The sequence below is a fragment of the Sebastes umbrosus genome, chromosome 9 (assembly GCF_015220745.1).
Source record: "Sebastes umbrosus isolate fSebUmb1 chromosome 9, fSebUmb1.pri, whole genome shotgun sequence".
Lineage (NCBI taxonomy): Eukaryota > Metazoa > Chordata > Actinopteri > Perciformes > Sebastidae > Sebastes > Sebastes umbrosus.
The window spans coordinates 19,899,100-19,917,047 of record NC_051277.1 but is presented as its reverse complement, the minus strand read 5'-3'; the positions used below and the strand labels follow the sequence as shown (position 1 = coordinate 19,917,047).

General features: G+C 42.0%; 1 protein-coding gene and 1 long non-coding RNA gene across 2 annotated transcripts; one reads left to right on the top strand and one right to left on the bottom strand.

Moving 5' to 3' along the window:
• On the bottom strand, window positions 1-2,901 carry gpr101 (G protein-coupled receptor 101). Its single transcript, XM_037779321.1, has one exon. It carries the CDS (start codon window positions 1,964-1,966, stop codon window positions 605-607), a length of 1,362 nt encoding a protein of 453 aa, XP_037635249.1. The 5' UTR covers window positions 1,967-2,901; the 3' UTR covers window positions 1-604.
• Window positions 2,902-11,456: 8,555 nt separating this feature from the next.
• Window positions 11,457-13,803, top strand: LOC119494220. Its single transcript, XR_005208150.1, has 3 exons — window positions 11,457-11,650; window positions 12,493-12,574; window positions 13,617-13,803. It is a non-coding gene; the product is annotated as an uncharacterized LOC119494220 (long non-coding RNA).
• The last annotated feature ends 4,145 nt before the right edge of the window (window positions 13,804-17,948 follow it).

Below are 17,948 nucleotides of genomic sequence, written 5' to 3'. Positions count from 1 at the left end.
CACGTTATCGCAGTTTTGTAAAGGGAAGCGTGAGCGGAGGGGTACTCAGTTGGTTGCAATCTGCAACTACGCCACTAGATGTCGCCAAATCCTACACACTGTACCTTTAAATGCACAGTTTATGTAAAAGTAGCTAGTTCAATAATTGCATTCATTTAAAAAAATACTAACAATGGTTTGTAGATTCAAAACATAATCCAACATAAAAATACATAAATAACAGCTGCTATCTGACACCTGATAACTCATAATACTACATTTACATATAAACCCTAAAAAAAACAATGTATTTCTCAAAGTTTGACCAAATGAGAATAAAGTAATGATCATTGTTTAGGATTTCTTTCACACAGCCAGTCTATTATACATTCATAATGCAACAATGAATGGATCATGTCATTTTTTCAAGAGATATGCAACCTCAAGTTCATCATTTAATTAGGCTCATGAGAAAATAGCAAAAGATCACTATGTTGGTGATCAACTACCACTATTCCTAATGCCAGCAACTTCCGAATGAATGACCCTGTTGTCAAGAAGGCATAACAGCTTATGTGTGAACACACTGAATAATGTACTATCCCGATGAATCCTCAAGGCAGTTTTATGTGCTTGGTTTGCTGTGGACCGTGAGCTCCCTCTCAGAGCTCACGCTGGTGGAGGTGGTGTCTTTACGGCTGTCCCTTGACTTCCTTTCAAAAGTGGGAGAGGAGGACGTTGTGCACTCTTCCCAAGTCCGCAGAGGGAAGACTCGAGCGGTCAGGCTGGGCAGGTGATTGTGGGCGCCGAAACGTCCCTCTGTGGTTGTGAAGCAGCTCTCCACGGCGGAGCTCTGGCTGGGACGGCCCTGCTTGCAGAACAGCCCGCAGAGTAGTGCGAGGAACTCCTTCCTCACGCTGCGGTGCATGTAGCCATAAATATACGGGTGGAGGCAGCACTGCAAAAAGAAGAGCACGAGGGCGAGGGAGGACAGCCAGGGGGGCACAGCTGCTCTGGCACTCATCGATATAGTGTTTAGTATGCTGTAAGGTCCCATGCTGAGGATATACGAGGCCATGATCACGAACACTACGCGAGCTGCCTTGCAGTGGTAGTGGAAGCGTCTGTGCCTAACTCGAACAGGGTACCTGGCTGAGTAGGGGCCATCAGGTGAACTGGCCTGCTGGGTCTGAGGCTGGGGCTGGGTATGGGGTTGCCGCTGTGGACTGCTAGACCCCTGTGGCCAGGGCTGGGAGTAGGATTGTGTCTGTATGGGGTGCACAAGTGCGTTCTGCCTCCGAGCCGCCCTGAACACCATCCAGTAACATCCGAGCATGATGAGCACAGGCAGCCAGAAGGAGAAGGTGGACACCACAGCGGAGTAGGACAGGCTCGAGGACCACACCACCGAGCACACGTTGTGATGGCGGTCAAAGTCAATGGCCCCCCAGCCGTAGAGGGGAGGCGTGCTCTGCAGGAAACTGAGCACCCAGGTGCAGATGATCAGGTTGGTGCCCAGGTGGGGGGTCATGCGGGTGGGATAGGACAGAGGATGGATGATGGCCAGGTAGCGATCCACAGAGACGACTATGATGGTGTTGACCCCGGCGAACGCAAAAAGGTGCATGAGCACCACCAGAGCCTGGCACAGTCGGGCATCCAGGGGCCAAACCCCCGGCACGGTGGCCGCGATGGCGAAGGGCATGACTAATATGGTCTGGAGCAGGTCTGCCAAGAGGAGGTTGAGGACGAAGCGGTTGGCTACGTGGAGGAGCTGAGGCTTCCTCTGGAATACCAGCAGGACCACCACGTTCCCAAACAAAGACACACACACAATGAGGGAGATGAGCACCATCTTCACCACGCTGTTGGCGGTGGAGGACCAGACCAGGTTCTGGTTCGAGCCAGTGGTGAAACCACGCTCCCAGGGAACATCAGTGAAATTGGCGCCCACGTCGGGCGCCTGAGAGCTTGGCATTGTTTGCATGTGTCGCCTCACATCCAGCAGGGTGTTGACATAAAGTCAGGTTATAGTCCCATCTTGATCAGCAGGGGGAGAAAAGGTTTTGTTTGCTTTTCACATCAATAATTATTCAGGTGCAGAATTCAAAACTCATCATCCTAAAAATGCCATCCATTATGAAAACAGTGCAGTAGACTCATCCATGATGCTGGAGATTATTAACATTTGCTGTTCATCGTGATCACTGATTATGATCCCTTCACCAGGCCCTGCTCTGTTCTTCTTGCAGCCACACATCTGCAGAGTGAAAAAATGGAATTTCGTCTGGCGACAATAAATGCTCAACCATTCAACCTGTCAGCATCGACTGACAATGTCCAGACAGTGGCAACAAATTGCTAATCTGTAAATTATGTATGATACCTCGAAATGATCAGTGATGCGACGCCTTGTGCGAGAGGATGCTGCTCACTCCGCCGCGCTCGTGTTTCACCGTTTTTGCGCCCATCTCCATCCTCTCTCCTCTCCTCCTCTCCTCCTCTCCTCCTCAACACCAGTCAATGGCAGCGAGCTTTCACGGCTCAGCTAACATACGCTGCGTGTCTTCACCCAGCGGGGGTCTCTCTCATCCAGACGAGCGGATCTCTTCCTTCGCTGCTCCTTTTCGGATTTCATGGCAGATCAGACATTTATTATTATTTGATCAGCTTTGATTCCTCCTCAAACAGTCTTTAGGCTACTTACGGTCTTACGGTCTTGTCTCCGAGGTGTCAGAAAAAAGGACACCTGCACTGAAATCATCCCCCCGCTGGAGCTGGAGCTGGAGCTGGAGGAGCTCATCACCACAGACCCCCTCCATCCCTCCCATCCTCTGCTTCTCTTTTGTTGTGAATGTGCACGATGATGCTGTCTGACACTTAGTAATACATGCTGGACTCAGAAAGATACAACCGTTATCACCGTTTTTCATTGTGTTACATCTGTCATTTTCTAGTGTAATGTAGAAGAAAAACATCAAATGAGGGTTTATTATTATTTATTTATTTCAGCAACATGTAATCACAGCCCTGTTTATATGGATCACTATAGAAATCAGTTCACAACAAATCAGTCTTTAATTTAGTCTTTTGCTCCCTACAATAAAAAGCCTGATTTTCCATTTAGCCTGCCTTCAATCAGCCAGTCTCACAGATATCCTCAACAACAAGTGATTCAATCAGGTGGCTGTTTATGTGATCTTCATCTAATTGGATGGCTGTCAGTGGGAAAACAAAATAGGACAACCTCCATTGCAAGCATCTCTGCAGAGCACCAGGTTTATAATATTAAAGGGACTGTTTGTAAGAATCAGAAATGCTTGTTAACAGCAACACCTGTGGCAGTTAAGTCAACGAAAGTCAGCGTCGGGCACACGCTTGCTCGCTCTAAATAGACATGAACGAGCATCGCTCAAAACACCTCTTTGGCAGCAATGTTAGCTGACCAGGCGAAGGTCTCTCCATGAATCAGTGCTGATCCTAGTGTTGGCTTTTCCTGCTTCAGCCTCCCGATCGCGGTCAGAGGAAGACACCGACAACCGGTCGGAGACGATAACGTTTCTCGCTGCGGAGCACCGTCACTTCACAAGACACGGGAAACCTCTGTTGGTCTGGAGGAGCTGCAGCATTTATTTCTGCACAAACGTCCACTGTACATTCACTAGATATTCTCAGAGCTACGAAGTCTTTTGCAGTGTGTAGTGTGCGCGCATGCACGCACACACGCATATGTGAGCACGCATGGGACACCGACCCAGATGATTTATACGTGTAAGAAGTTACAAACAGTCCCTTTAAGTATCAGTGTTTTAACATCCCAGTTGGTAGGGGACACCTGGGAGTGTTGTAAATGGTAAATGGACTTGCATTTATATAGTGCTTTTCTACTCTTCCGACCGCTACACGTCAGCATTCACACATTCACACACACATGGAAGAGGCTGCCATGCAAGGTGCCAACTTGCCCATCAGGATGTAATCGAAATACTCATTCACACACCGACGGCTATGCTTTCGGGAGGGTTAAGGAGCAGAAGGGGCTCGAACCATCGACCTTCCAATTAGTGGACGACCTGCTCCACCTTCTGAGCCACAGCCGCCCCAAAACAAAAAGAATAGAAGCAAAGAGAGGAAACTCTGGTGCTTTTTTGACAATTGCCGCTAGATGGCACTTCTATAGCGCTGCCGTAAATTTTGGAATGAAAACGCTAATGAATCCATGGCCCTGTTCAGACCATGGATGTATGAAGGTTCAGATTTGGTATTAACATGCGTCCTCAGTGATCGGATCACAAGTGGATAGCTTTAAGTACGTCTGTTCAAATCTGACATTAGAATGCGTTTCTACATGCGTCTTGAGTGGTCACCTGTGATCCGATCTCACTTTCCCGCTCTATATGCAAATAAACACGCCGTAAACACACGGCCAATACAGCAGACAATGTGACATAATATTACAGGAAAGTCAGTAGTAATATCCTACTTATTCGTGATTTTGGGTACAATTTATTAACATCAAAATAAAAAGTTATTGTACCGATGGTCCCTGGGGACCTCCGAGACGCCAGCACCGCTACCTTTGCCAGGCAACAGCGGGATGAGAGCGGGCGGGCAGGTGGGCGGGTATCAGCTCCATGCAAAGCAGTGGAACAAAAACACGGACACGTCTCTGACAATATGATAATAATGCATTTTGCATGCCTAGTCTGATAGTTTGTAGACTATGTAGCCTATAGATAAGATATATTTTAATACAATACAGTTGTATCGACAGGATACAGTAGAGCACAGAGGCCGTTTCCATGCCACAAGGCAGACAAGCACTCGCGTCTGACTGTCTATTCACCTGAGGAGCGCAGAGATCCCAGCGGGACCTCTGAATGTGGTCTGAAAGATCTGATCTCAATGCATCTTGAGTGCGTTCACACCTTTACTTAAAGCTGTCCACTTGTGATCCGATCACTGAGGACGCATGTTAATACCAGGTCTGAACGGGGCCCATGGCCATGAATATATGAAGAGACGTCTATAAATCAGAGGATCATATTTTTTTAGGAAACTCAACTTCCCAGTACAATAGTTTAATTAGCCCTTTTTAAATCGTTATGTCCTTAAAGTTGTAAAATGAACTAACAGCTGAATCCAGAGTTATTTTCCTTGGCATAATGAAAGTGCATCAGACCCACAGGACTGCTCCGCCCTGTCCTCATATGACACATCCAGTTCTTCCAGATTCCTGCTAGCTGTATGCGGAGGTAATCATGGATACAATGGCTGTAATCTATCCCTTTTATTATCTTATAATGCACCCATGGGCTGTATGCTGTAAGCCTGTACCGTGGTGGATGTATTAATGTCTCTGTTCCCAAACAACTGGCTATCGGCCAGTAGCTAGTAGCGCTAGTAGCATGACATAAACAGAATTTAATGTAGTTGTAGGCTATTTACTAACAAGCAGGGCAAAAGCACAGGACACAACCTGTTATACATCCATGGTCTGTCGTCTATTGGACATCGATTTTGGAGGTCCTTGACATGAAAAAGTTTGAGATTGCTCTCAATATCTGTGTGCTGGATGTTTCTAACTTTCATTTATGTCGCTTACGTCACTTTATGCTTCTCTGAAGCGGCTGGGCAAAAGGTTTAATAAATAAATAAGTATGTAAATAGTTATAATAGCATGCATAGTTATAATATTATTATTGTTCAACACAGGCCATTTCGGTAGGGATATTAAGATTATGACAATAGAATAGAAATAACTTAGTTTTACTTTTGTACGGCACTTTGTAGGCGGACGTTTTACTGGCATCCGGTAGTTACTTTCAGTCCAAAATGGCGGAAGCATAGCTTTTCTGCTGGGCGCCGACGTCTCTGAACAGTTCTCCTGAAGATTCACATAGACAGAAGACAAAGGACAGAATTACACTACCTGTTTTAGTTGCCGGATGATAATTCATATTTGATATTATACATTTGCTATTATACTGTACCAGTTATGTAGGCTACCAGACTTCAATACAACAACCATTTAGGAAACACTTAAAGCAAATCATTTATTTGCACAAACCTTTGCATGTGATCCATTATTACAACTCCTTCAGGCGTCATTATTCAACCTCTGACAGGATGAAGCTGAAAACTAGACCTTGACTGCCAAGGCGAAGGGCCTTAAAGGAGGTTATGTTTTTTTACCTGCGTTGGTTTGTTTGTCTGTCTCTCTGTCTGTCTGTCTGTCTGTTAGCAGGATTACTCCAAAAGTTCGTGATGGATTTAAATGAAATCTTTTGGAGGGGTGGGGTGTAGCACAATGAACAATCCATTAGATTTTGATGGCGATCCGGATCATGATCCATATTCAGGAATTTTTTTAAGGATTCCGATCAGCCAGAACACAATAAGACAGGGCCACAGGGTATAACACATACGCAGTGTAGCTGATGACGCGTTGATGACGCGTGACCCAACCGCCTTCCTTCTGCGAGCAGAGAGATACGTGTGTGGATGTGATGCGAGACATCGAGATGCAGGAGCTGCTGGCCATCCATGGTGAGAAAGAAAAAAGCGGTAGATGACGGGATGAGAGACAACGTAGTGTTACGTTATACAGACATCACAAGGCTGCTGAATGAGAGAGGCATCCGCCGTTACGTTACACGGAAACACACCGTGTTAATAATAAGCCCACCTCCTCACGGTACCGCCACCTGTGAGCTGTGATCTGTTTTTGAAGCGTGTTTGCACATTTTCTATTTGTAATGTTACCTTTTTAACTTTTTATCTTTCCAAATAAACCTGTAAAAAGATCCATCTGTCGCATGTTCTCTCTGTTATAAAGTACCAAACCCAGTCCCAGTTCGTTACATTATCGAGCAATTAGCAAACTAAATGAAATATAATCTAATTTTATTACATTTGGGCAAACTCTTAGATTATCCAACTGTTCCCACATGCCCAGCAGAAAAACTTAAGTAGGTCTACTTTATGAAGCAAATCTTTGCTGAGATGGCGGAGTGAGTGAAATATAAATTTCAGTCAGGCACCTTGGTGGAGGTCTGCGCTCTCTGAGTGCCATTCTAGTTGTAAATATAACTAAATAGATAAATAGGAGCCCTTTGTACTGAGCTCAAATGTATTTATGTGGAACTTCTGACGGTTCTATTAACACAAAAAAGCGTTCACATTTAGTGTTTATGAATATGTGGATAGCTCAGTTTTGATCAAATAACCACAACCTCTCTCCTATGATATACAAATTTGTACAAGCCACCATTCTTATTGATGGAAACATAAAAAAAAAGCTTCAACATTTCAGCCTTTCTAGCAAAAAAGACTTCATTAAGATGCACAGAAAACAAAAGCAGTACTACATTGTGCAATCCAATTAGTCTGCAGCTTACGTGGCCTACTAATCAACGCTCGTAATTAGCCATTTTATTTCAAGTCTTTGCTCTAACCGAGTTATCAAAAAGCTCTTTGATGTGAGTCTCGAGCACCCTGTGTTTTAGATTTAGATTGCAAATGAAATGCTGGTGACTGAGAAGGGGGGTGGGGAGATGTTTCGCTGTTCTTTTGTTGAATGGACTGTGGTTCAAAGGGAGACCCACAGGCCCAGTGCCTCATGGGATTATTAGACCGCTAGTACAGTGTTCACAGTGGCCTCAGGTGCCCCATCTCTCTGTCTTTAGCTCTGTCATGTAGATTCTCTCTCGTTCACTGTCACTCACTGACACCTACGGGCCAGTAAAATCAAACACACAATGAGTAGGAAGGACCTATTCTCTCTTTCTGCCCCTGCTGTCGATCTCTGAGTCTATTTTCCATTTCATTTATCTTTCAGTTAATAGGGGCTTTACTGGCATGATTGTAAATGTATAATTTTGTCAAATTAATAATGTAAGAGTCTATTAAAGAAGAGCAAAAGAGAAACTACATTATAGATCTATTCAAGACCCAAATTAATTTAGACATAAATCTTACTGCACTGACATATTTCCCATTTTCTAACTTGGAAAAAAAAGATAATTTAAAGTGGCTATTTTTAATTTCTTAAAATCTATCTCTCCAGCTGTTTATCCTCCATGAATTGGCATTTTTATCGCAGTCTCTGCTCCCTTGAGGACGAGGACCTTCTACCTCTCATTCTTCAGATTTTAACAAGTGATCCCCATGATATTTTTCAGGACTTATTTTAGGTCTTAGAGTCAGATAATGTTTGAAATCAAGACACTGATGTATTTACAAAATATTAGATCAGTTTTTGCTAGGGCTGTCAATCGATTCAAATACTTAATTGCGATTAATTGCAAATTAATTGCACTTTTTTTTTTATCTGTTCTAAATGTACCTTAAAGGGAAATTTGTCAAGTATTTCATACTGTTATCAACATGGGGGTGGGAAAAAATATACTTGCTTTATGCATATGTATGTATATATTTATTAATGGAAATCATTTAACAATACAAAAACAATGACAGATATTGTCCAGAAACCCTCACAGGTACTGCATTTAGCACGAAAATACGCTCAAATCATAACATGGCAAACTCAAACCCAACAGGCAACAACAGCTGTCAGTGTGTCAGTGTGCTGACTTGACTATGACTTGCCCCAAACTGCATGTGATTATCATAAAGTGGGCATGTCTGTAAAGAGGAGACTCGTGGGTACCCAAAGAACCCATTTACATTCACATATCTTGAGGTCAGAGGTCAAGGGACCCCTTTGAAAATGACCATGCCAGTTTTTCTTTGCCAAAACATAGCGTAACTTTGGGGTGTTATTTAGCCTCCTTCATGACAAGCTGGATTCCTTAGGTTTTCTAGTTTTCACATGATGCTAGTATCTTCACTCTAGCTTTAAAACTGATTCTGCTACAACCTCCGAAAGATCAGTTGCGTTAATGCGTTAAAGAAAATAGTGGCGTTAAAATAATTTTGTGTTAACACATTATCGCGTTAACTTTGACAGCTTTTACATTTGCTGGCTCAGGGAAACGTTACAGAGCCAGCCAGAGAACAGGTGAATCCTAGTTTTTGTGGTTCACAGGAAGTATTATGGCTTTTACAATTATCTCCTGTTTTTTAATGCCTATTTATATATTTATATCTTTTTTTCTCAGGGAATGTGTAATATTTGACATGATTTTCTACTGCTTCTTTGGTATAATACTGTAATGTCTTGTCGGTCATGTATTGTGATAAGCTGATTGCAGCTGTGTGCAGCACTAGTAAAATTTCCCCAGGTGCTCTAGTTAATTTTTTCTTATTTTTGGCCACTCGGATGAAGAAAATATACAAAACATGTTTATATAGATAGATATAAAGCCCTAACATGCTGCTTGATGTGAAAGCAATAGGGCCTTTCACAGCAGCCCCTTTTGTCATGTCATTGCAAGGTGAACACAGGTGTATTTAATAACATTAATTATGGTCCTGTTTCAATTAGGTGGGCCAGAGCCAGCTGGTACTGTGCATGCTGGCTCACTGAATAGATTGGGACCCTAATCAATTTTTATCAATTACACCTGTGTTTACTGCCTATTGCCTAAAAATGACCTGCTCTTGAGAGAAATCTCTAAGTGTTTACCCTGCTCTTTCTTTCATAACTAACAATGTGTGTCTGCTGTTTGGTTCAGTGGACAGTAAGCAGCCTAGAGTTTGCTGAGAACAGCTCCCCTTGCTACTGGTATCAAGAAAGCAGCAAAATGGCATGGCAACACAGCAACTGGTATCCAGCAGACAGATATTTTTTCCTCATTTGGAGGGGACAGAGACAAAAACAGAGGTAAAAGGTGAGTAAATGTTGAATTTACATTCGTCAAGTGGCCAGAAAGGGGCTCCAAATTAGCTAACGTTGCTTTGTGTCTGCTGCATGTGAAAGTACTAGATAGCTAGCTACTGGAAATTGTTTGCTAGCATGTTGGCCGTTTTGAATTTCAGCATTTTGTGATTTTTGGCCACTACATACAAGCTGATAGATAAACAGCCCTGACATATTGCCAAATAAAAATGTCATGGCTGATATGTTAGCAAACAATTGTCTGTTAGCCACTCCCTTAAAGGTCCCATATTGTAAAAAGTGAGATTTTCATGTCTTTTATATTATAAAGCAGGTTTAAGTGCTTTATATAAATACTGTGAAAGTATCGAAGCGCTCAATATACGGAGAAATACACACAGCCCGTATTCAGAAATTGTGCGTTTGAAACAAGTCGTTAGGATTTCTGTCCATTTGTGAGGTCACAAATATACAATATTTAGATCATCACACGGTTTTAAATGTAAACATTCTAAATGTGTCCCAGTTTATTTCCTGTTGCAGTGTGTGTGAATGTCATTAGCTGACAGAAGTGCACATGGACCTAAGCTGTTGCCAGGCAACGCAATTCTGTTGCAATTCTGTTGCAATTCCGTTGAAATGCACTAAAACAGAGCGTTTAAGACAGAGGGTAAATACAGGTATATTCAGACGGACAGTATGAAGAAAATAAAGGTTTTTTTTAACATTAAAGCTTGTAAACATGTTCTAGTAGAAACGCACAATACAAGTATGAACCTGAAAATTAGCATAATATGGGACCTTTAAATCAGCTATTGATACCTGAGAGACAATATTAGCCTGATAGCATAGATGATCTTTCACTCAGTCTGCTTTAGCTATGGTAGCTAGCTGCCTAGCACCAAATGGCAGAGTAGTAGCCCAATGTCTGGGGACACAAAGGCTAATGTTAACATCCAGCATGATCCAGATATCTCAGGAGTTGATGGAGACAAAAAACAGAGCCATAGCTAACATTATATCCCAGCCAACATTTGTATGTGGGGCCTATGTGGGTAGTAAATGGGCTGAAAAATGGGCCCTATATGGGATTGTCAGTGGGTTCCATAATGGCCCCGTGCCAATTGCCCTTGTGGGTTTCATGCAGGAGTACACTGGGTGTTATATGGGCCCAATCTGGGCAACATAAACCAAAACCCATCTCGGCCCCAGGTTTAAGTTCTATGTGGGTACTACATGGGGACTACATGGCCTGAAATATGGGTTGTAAGTGGGTTTGTCCACAGTTTCCATGTTGGCCCCATGCACTAATTTCCCAGTAGTGACCCAACTAGGATCTACACGGGTAGCCCACATGGGGAGCCCATGTGGGACCTACTTAGTTGATCCAAGTGGGCCCCAGATAAGATGCCCATTTTGGGCCCATACCCACTTGGTACCCAGGTAACCCCAGCATAACCCATGTGGGGCCCACATAACTATGTTGGCTGGGATTTGTCAAGTGGCTAAAAACATGACACCAAATGAATGATAATGTTGCTTCATGACTGCTAGATGTGAAAGTAAAGGCTGTTTGCTAACATGTTAGTCATTTTAAATGTTTACTGCTTACACCAGCTAAATGCTGTAATAACACAGTCTGTCACTCTGCTGTTTATTGACTGAAGGCTATCTGTCAGCTTGTTTCAATGTTTTCTGCCCTCTGCTGGTCAAACATTCAGCTTTAAGGGTTTTAGTTAAGGACAACTTGAGCTTGAGTGAAGGATTCACTTCCACAACCACAAACCATCTTTGTCCCTCTGCATATGTCAGCAATGCAGCAGTTGGCATAAACAGTCAGAAAAAAAACACCACTGTGTACCCAGATAACAACACCTGGCATTGTTGCAGGTGAGAAAGGGCCTTAAGTCTGTGTGCTTCTCTATTAGTATGCATGATTATTGCTGCTAGACCAAGGCACAACATAAAACAACAATATGATAATAGAAATGAGATCAAACATAACCCACCCTGGAGGGTAGCTTAAATTGATAAGAATGTAGGATAGGCATATATAAAATCATGCTTCTGTCTGTGCCTTTTCAGCCGAATTGAATTGTTTATATTTATTGTATCGTGTGTTATGACTGAATAAAATACTATTACTAACATTGATTAACCTAATAATTATAAATAACAGGAATAAGTTGAATTGAAAATACTATCATTGGTATATATACCTGCAAATTACTGCATATATACACATACTATTCACATACACACATGCACATATACTGCATTCTGTACATTGAGTTTACAGTGGTATCATTAGACAGCTTTTTTCTCTCTTGGCTGATTCCAGCTGAAGATGTAATATACAGATGTTTTTTGTCGTTCCTGTATTTTAACACAGCAGGACCTACTCCTCACAGTTTAGTTCAGTTTTGGTATCTTTTTTTTCCAGACATTTGGGAAATGTTTCTTTAACAGTGCTATATAAATGTCCATTTACCATTTAACAGTGTGTATTTTGAGCAGGAGAGTAAATCCCACTGTTTATCCTCTATGTGTCTTAACTAAAAATGCAATGTGTACATATTTTTTAATGTTTACAAACCATGTTTTATTATCAATTTTACAAATTTGCAACAGAATCTGCTGCCTTATAAGATAAATTGAATGAAGTAAAAAAAAAAAAAAAAAAAAAAAAGTATATAAACATTTTATTTGTGTGTTTAATTTTTTTTTTATAGCATGAGAAGTCCTGCTTGCCTTTCCAGTCAGGCCCCACATGGCCGTGTCAAACTGACGAGATGAGCTAATAGTGAAGCTGAGGTAAGTGAAGCTGGTGTTGTGTACGTCTGCCTTTAACAGTGAAATCAATGCGAAATCAATTCCTAAGACCTCATTTTGCCTTGTAATGGCATTTCTTGACAGTATTAATTGATAATCTCTATATCTCACATACATGCACATACTGTATAAAACATGTGAATATGGTGTAATGTTTGCAGTGAACCAGTGTTTTATTTGATATTTATATGAGATTGCAAGGAAAATTAAGGTTTTATGATATCAGAACCATTTTCTGCTGTCATAGGAACGGATTTAGAAATTACAAAGATTATGTCCTAGTGTCTCCGTCACAATTTCAACAATTTTCTGATTATCAGTAAGTAAAATAATTACCGGTATACAGAAAAGGCCAACAAGTTACATTAAAGTATTAATTAACTCTGGCATATAGGCTACTTTTAACTGATAATGTCACAAAAGATCAGTGTTCACCATCACAAACTAATATATTTCTTAATGCTTTGAACTGATGTAGAAAATAGGGGTCGCCGAAATGACAATAACCGTGATATTGAAAAATGAAACATTGATATTATGTTAATAATACACATTAAATAGTATCGTGTAGGCTAAATAATCCAGCGCCTCTTTAATCATTTTATATCTACAGTTATGATGAAAGACTCTCTCTCCTCCTCCCTACACTCATATCTTGAGTGTAATTCATTTGCCAAAAAAGAGACAGAACACACAATAAACAAAGTTAAAGATGAATTTGACTAATACCCTTATTATTATTATTATTTTCTAATTGTCTATAGAGATCATGATAATATTATTGTTATGTTATCGTGAATTCTTTTGGCCACAATAATCGTGTAGTGAAAATCTGATATCATGACAGCCCTAGTAGAAAATAAGGTAAATAAAACAGAAGTAGGATTTACTAACAAATATCAATTTTCTAATATTTTGCGTTGTGGATCTGGTATGTATTTTGTTATAGAATATGACAGTGCCAGCAAACCAAACCCTCACTACATGCACCTTAATCACTAATAAATGCTGTGATATTTTTCAGTGTTGGCATACTGTGGGACCAGGAGTTTATCTAAGCTGCTCTGCTCATCTACCTGCTCCCGACCCGGTAAGATAAATCTTTTACTAAAGCTCTTGTGGAAACTAAATTATCAACATGATGTTATACATTCTTAGCTATGACAGTTTTAAGTAAGCATTGAGGTGATTAGAGCCATCAAAGTGGCGATAGAGTTGCCTGTTAGTGTTACTGAAAATCATACAAAAAAAAAAAGTGAAAGCATGTCTAACGCATCCTTTACTCTTTTGAAGGTATTTATACAATACATAATATTTTAATAATTCAGCTAGAGGGATAAACATTTATAATATTGCAACATTCATTTTGAAATTTGTAATTTAATTATAATTAAATATAATATAATTAGTATTTTCAATCGTACTGCTGCTCTTCAGTAGTGCTCCCACCCATAATGAGTTAAAATGGACATGTCATGTGGTAACAGAAATGAGACTTATGCTTGATTAACAAAAACTCTACTATCTCATCAGTGCAGCTCATGGAAATAGTCTAAGACATTCTTCCGTCATTCTTATTCAGAGCCCAATAGAGGATGAATACAGGTCTGGTTGAATGCAGGAATGTGCTCAATAGCTAACATAGAAATGGAGGGAACATTACACTTGTTTAACTGTGTAATGGAAATTAAGAGACTCTTCTTAACATTATAGTATACACAATGCAACGTGTCTCTTTGTAAGCGTGATGGATGTCGGTATGTTCTTTCTCCGGTCAGGAATAAAGCTGTAGAAGTGCGTGAGGCGTGGACACACATAAACAACTAAAACACACACACGCACACACATATATGATAAAGCATGGTTGTAGTGGGCAACTGCAAAGAGAAATCTCTGTAAACAAACAGATGACAAAAAGATTGAGAGCAACCATCACAGCACTGCTCTCTAAAGGGGGAGCCTTTCATTTGATTGCACAATAGCAGTTGTCTCCGAAGCCCAAACAGTTTAGAAGTAATTACTAGTGTTTTCCCCAGAAGGTGATTATTTGCCACACTTGGCAGCCATTGTCACCGGCCGGGCACCACACTCATCAGCCCTACAAAGGGGAGAAGTGCTCGATTGATGATGAGCCCTCTGTGGCTCGGGGAGAATTTAAAAGTACTTGTATGAGGCTCTTTCAGGAGATTAACTTGCAATAAGGGCTACCTGCCATGGACACATTCCCTGTATTCATGGTGCCGGCACAAAGACTTTTTTAAGAGGGGCACAGCTGCATGAAAGCAAATGGTGAATGGGGATAATAGTCACAAAAGACAACAAACCTCAAGTGTAAAGAAATAAAGTGTTTTTTTTAAGATGGGAGGCTTCCATTCAAAGCCATTCCTTCTTTTGACCATTGAGGATCCGGCCACTCCACCACCCAAGGCCTCAATCTAATTATTTTAGGACAAGACATGTTATGGTGCAAAGTGGCAAAGAGAGAGCACTCCGGACCAAAGTGCACTTTAATTCAATCATTCTATTGGACAGATCCCCCCCCCCCTTCAAATGGACGTCACACACTAGTAGACTGGCACAATCGGGAGGCTCCTGGCAAGGCCTCGGGCCCTTTTAGACGACGTAAATAACACAGAAATCCCATGCACTTGTAGATATGAGTAAATGTATAAGTAGGTATGAGTAGATGTCTTATTTCCTGGTGTATTTTGCAAAAGAATACAACTGTGTAAGAAGGTTTGGGTTTATTTTTTTATCAGGGAAATTGTTGAAATCTTCAAAGGCAGATTAAACCGCAGCCACAGGGGCCCGGATCCGATCCCATTCATTAAGCAGAGAGAGAGAGAGAGAGAGAGACTGCATGTGTCCTTGCTTGCCTAAATGTGAAAATTGCTCATGCCATTATTTCAGATGAGAAAGTGGGAACTGAATGGATTTGCTTTAATATAACAGACATGGGATACCACATACAGAGAGACAGAGGGGGGGCCAGACTTCTTTGCTTTTGCTCACACAGTGGAAAGGCCCTGACAGGTGTGCTTTTGTATGCGTATGTCTATGTGAGGGTGAGGCAGATTGTGTGTGTGCGTGTGCGCTGTGAATTAACACAGACGTGAGGTGTGTATGTGTGTGCGTTTGCGAGGAGCGCGTTGAGCCTTTCCACGTTGCGCTGCCACTCCCTGGCGAAGAGAGGGGCCTTCTCACTTCTTCTTGGTCTGGTCTTATAGCGGGCCAGGATTCAATGCTGACCTTCATAAGGCTCACTAACTGATCCTGAGATGGAGAGAGAGAGAGAAATAGAGTGTGTGCAGTGAAAAGTCAGGGGTAGCTGATGGAGAAAATAGCATTTAAATAGCAATTAAAGTAAGTAACTTAATTCTTTACCACCATTTCGACGGCCTCTCTTGTCTGGATTAGTTCCAAAGTGTGTGAGAAAGTCGTCAATCCCAGTTTACATCTCGGATCTTTGGTAAGGAAATTTTAATTGTCTGCTTTTAAAATTATTTAATATTTTATTCTGTTTTTTAACTATAATATAATATCAGGCAAGCTATTTGTAAAATGTTTGTGTGATGCCAGGTCTTGCAATTAAAAAAAATGTTTTGTGTCGCCAAGCATGCCAGCTCACGCCTCCTCACAAACTTGGGTGTGAGGAAGCATCAGCTCTTTAATTTTGACGTCAGTGCCACGGTCAATGAGGTAAATGACACTTAAAGGTCAGAGGTCACCTCACCCAATTTAGTGATCAGGGATCAGAGATCAGGGAGTAATCCCAAAGCTGAATCTGGATAACCTCTTTGTTGACGGCCTATTGTTACAAATGTAAAGTTATATGTTTGCAAGTTTACATTTTGTCTATTTTATTAAGATACACTGCTGAAGACAAAGGAAAAAAAAGTTTTCTGGCTACACTTTGCTTTTATTCTGGCAGCTGGAGACAGGTGCAGTTTTATATTTGACCACTAGATGTCAGGATTTGCCTAGTAACAGTGCACTGCACCCCCCACCCTTCACCAACACCTGAGGGGGAAACTTGTGAGTAGCCTACACATGGTGTGACAGCTTCCCCAGGAAGCTTGGGTGACATTTGCCTCACTTAATGACACAAGCTAATTAATCATTAGCTGTCCCAGAGGTATTGCTGTTTGAGAGGCTTTGTCGTGCCTCTCCCCAGTAGGGGGTCCCAGCCTCAACATGTTATGTATGCATAACTGCCTCATCCCACGCTACAACATCTTAATTCTCACCCGTTTAGCTAGTTTGACTGAACTACACTCGCTCCTTTTTCAACCCTTCAACTCGGATAAAGTATAATCTGCTGAGAGATATTAGAGCACCTTAATTTTTCCTCAGCCTCTTGCATGTGACACAGCGGGCCATGGAGTCTCTCTCACTGTGTAAGGTGGGGCTTGGGACAGGGTTGTAGTTGTCTGCAGTGGTGAAGAGGAGAGATTTTATTGATGGTTGATTGGGCAGACAAGGGGATAGGGGGGTTCAGATTTGCTACATTAACGGTTTTAACCACATCACTTTATCGAGGCCCAATAGACACGTTCACAGACATATCAATTAATGCCGTGTTAGTACGAGTAGTGGTCCTATCTTTTTTAAATAATCGTCATTTGTTGCCCTCGTTCTCAAAGCCGGTTATTGTCATTGTCTATGGTCAGAAGATGGAAATGTAAAGGAAGATCACTCTCTAGCTCCAAGCAAACTGAAATGTTTTATTGTGGCTCTGCAAAGGTGATAAAACAAATCGAAATTTGAGTGAATGTGTATATGAACCCAAGCTAACAGGGCCGTGCGGGTTATGAGTAATTATCTCTCGTGGGGTGAAACCCTCTCTAGCTGGGCTCTGAGTCCAACAAAGATGTGCGAAAAGCCTTTGTGAAATATGGAGAAAATGAAATCTGCCCCCTATATGTGTTTCTGCCCCTTCAGCATCATTACAGCCCCCCCCCCACAGGGTCTCGGGCTAGTGTTGGACAGGCCGAGCCTGTTCCTCACGTACTGGGGGCTCCAGGTGATGCACTCAGGTTCCCCTTCACCCAGCAGAGAGGAGTTTGGGGTAGTGCATATGTGCACGGGGCCATCGGGGGCACTCGCTGATGAGGGCCTGGGCTGCAGGAGGGCTTTGAAAAATGTTAGAGGTTTTGGGATGAGACTCAAGGTCCCCTTGGGATACCATGACCCCTGACACCTGCTCGCTGGCCCTCGTGCTTTGTTCTGTGACCTGAGATAGGGTGCGTACATGTGGAGAGATACCGGCCATCTTACTGTTAATCCAAAAGTTTCATCTGGACACACGTTGCAGTGGTGAATCACCAAATGAGTGCTGCACATTTGAGCACCGGCG

Coding starts and splice junctions, on each gene's coding strand:
- gpr101 (XM_037779321.1), bottom strand. CDS start 1,966: ATGCAAACAATGCCAAGCTCTCAGGCGCCCGACGTGGGCGCCAATTTC.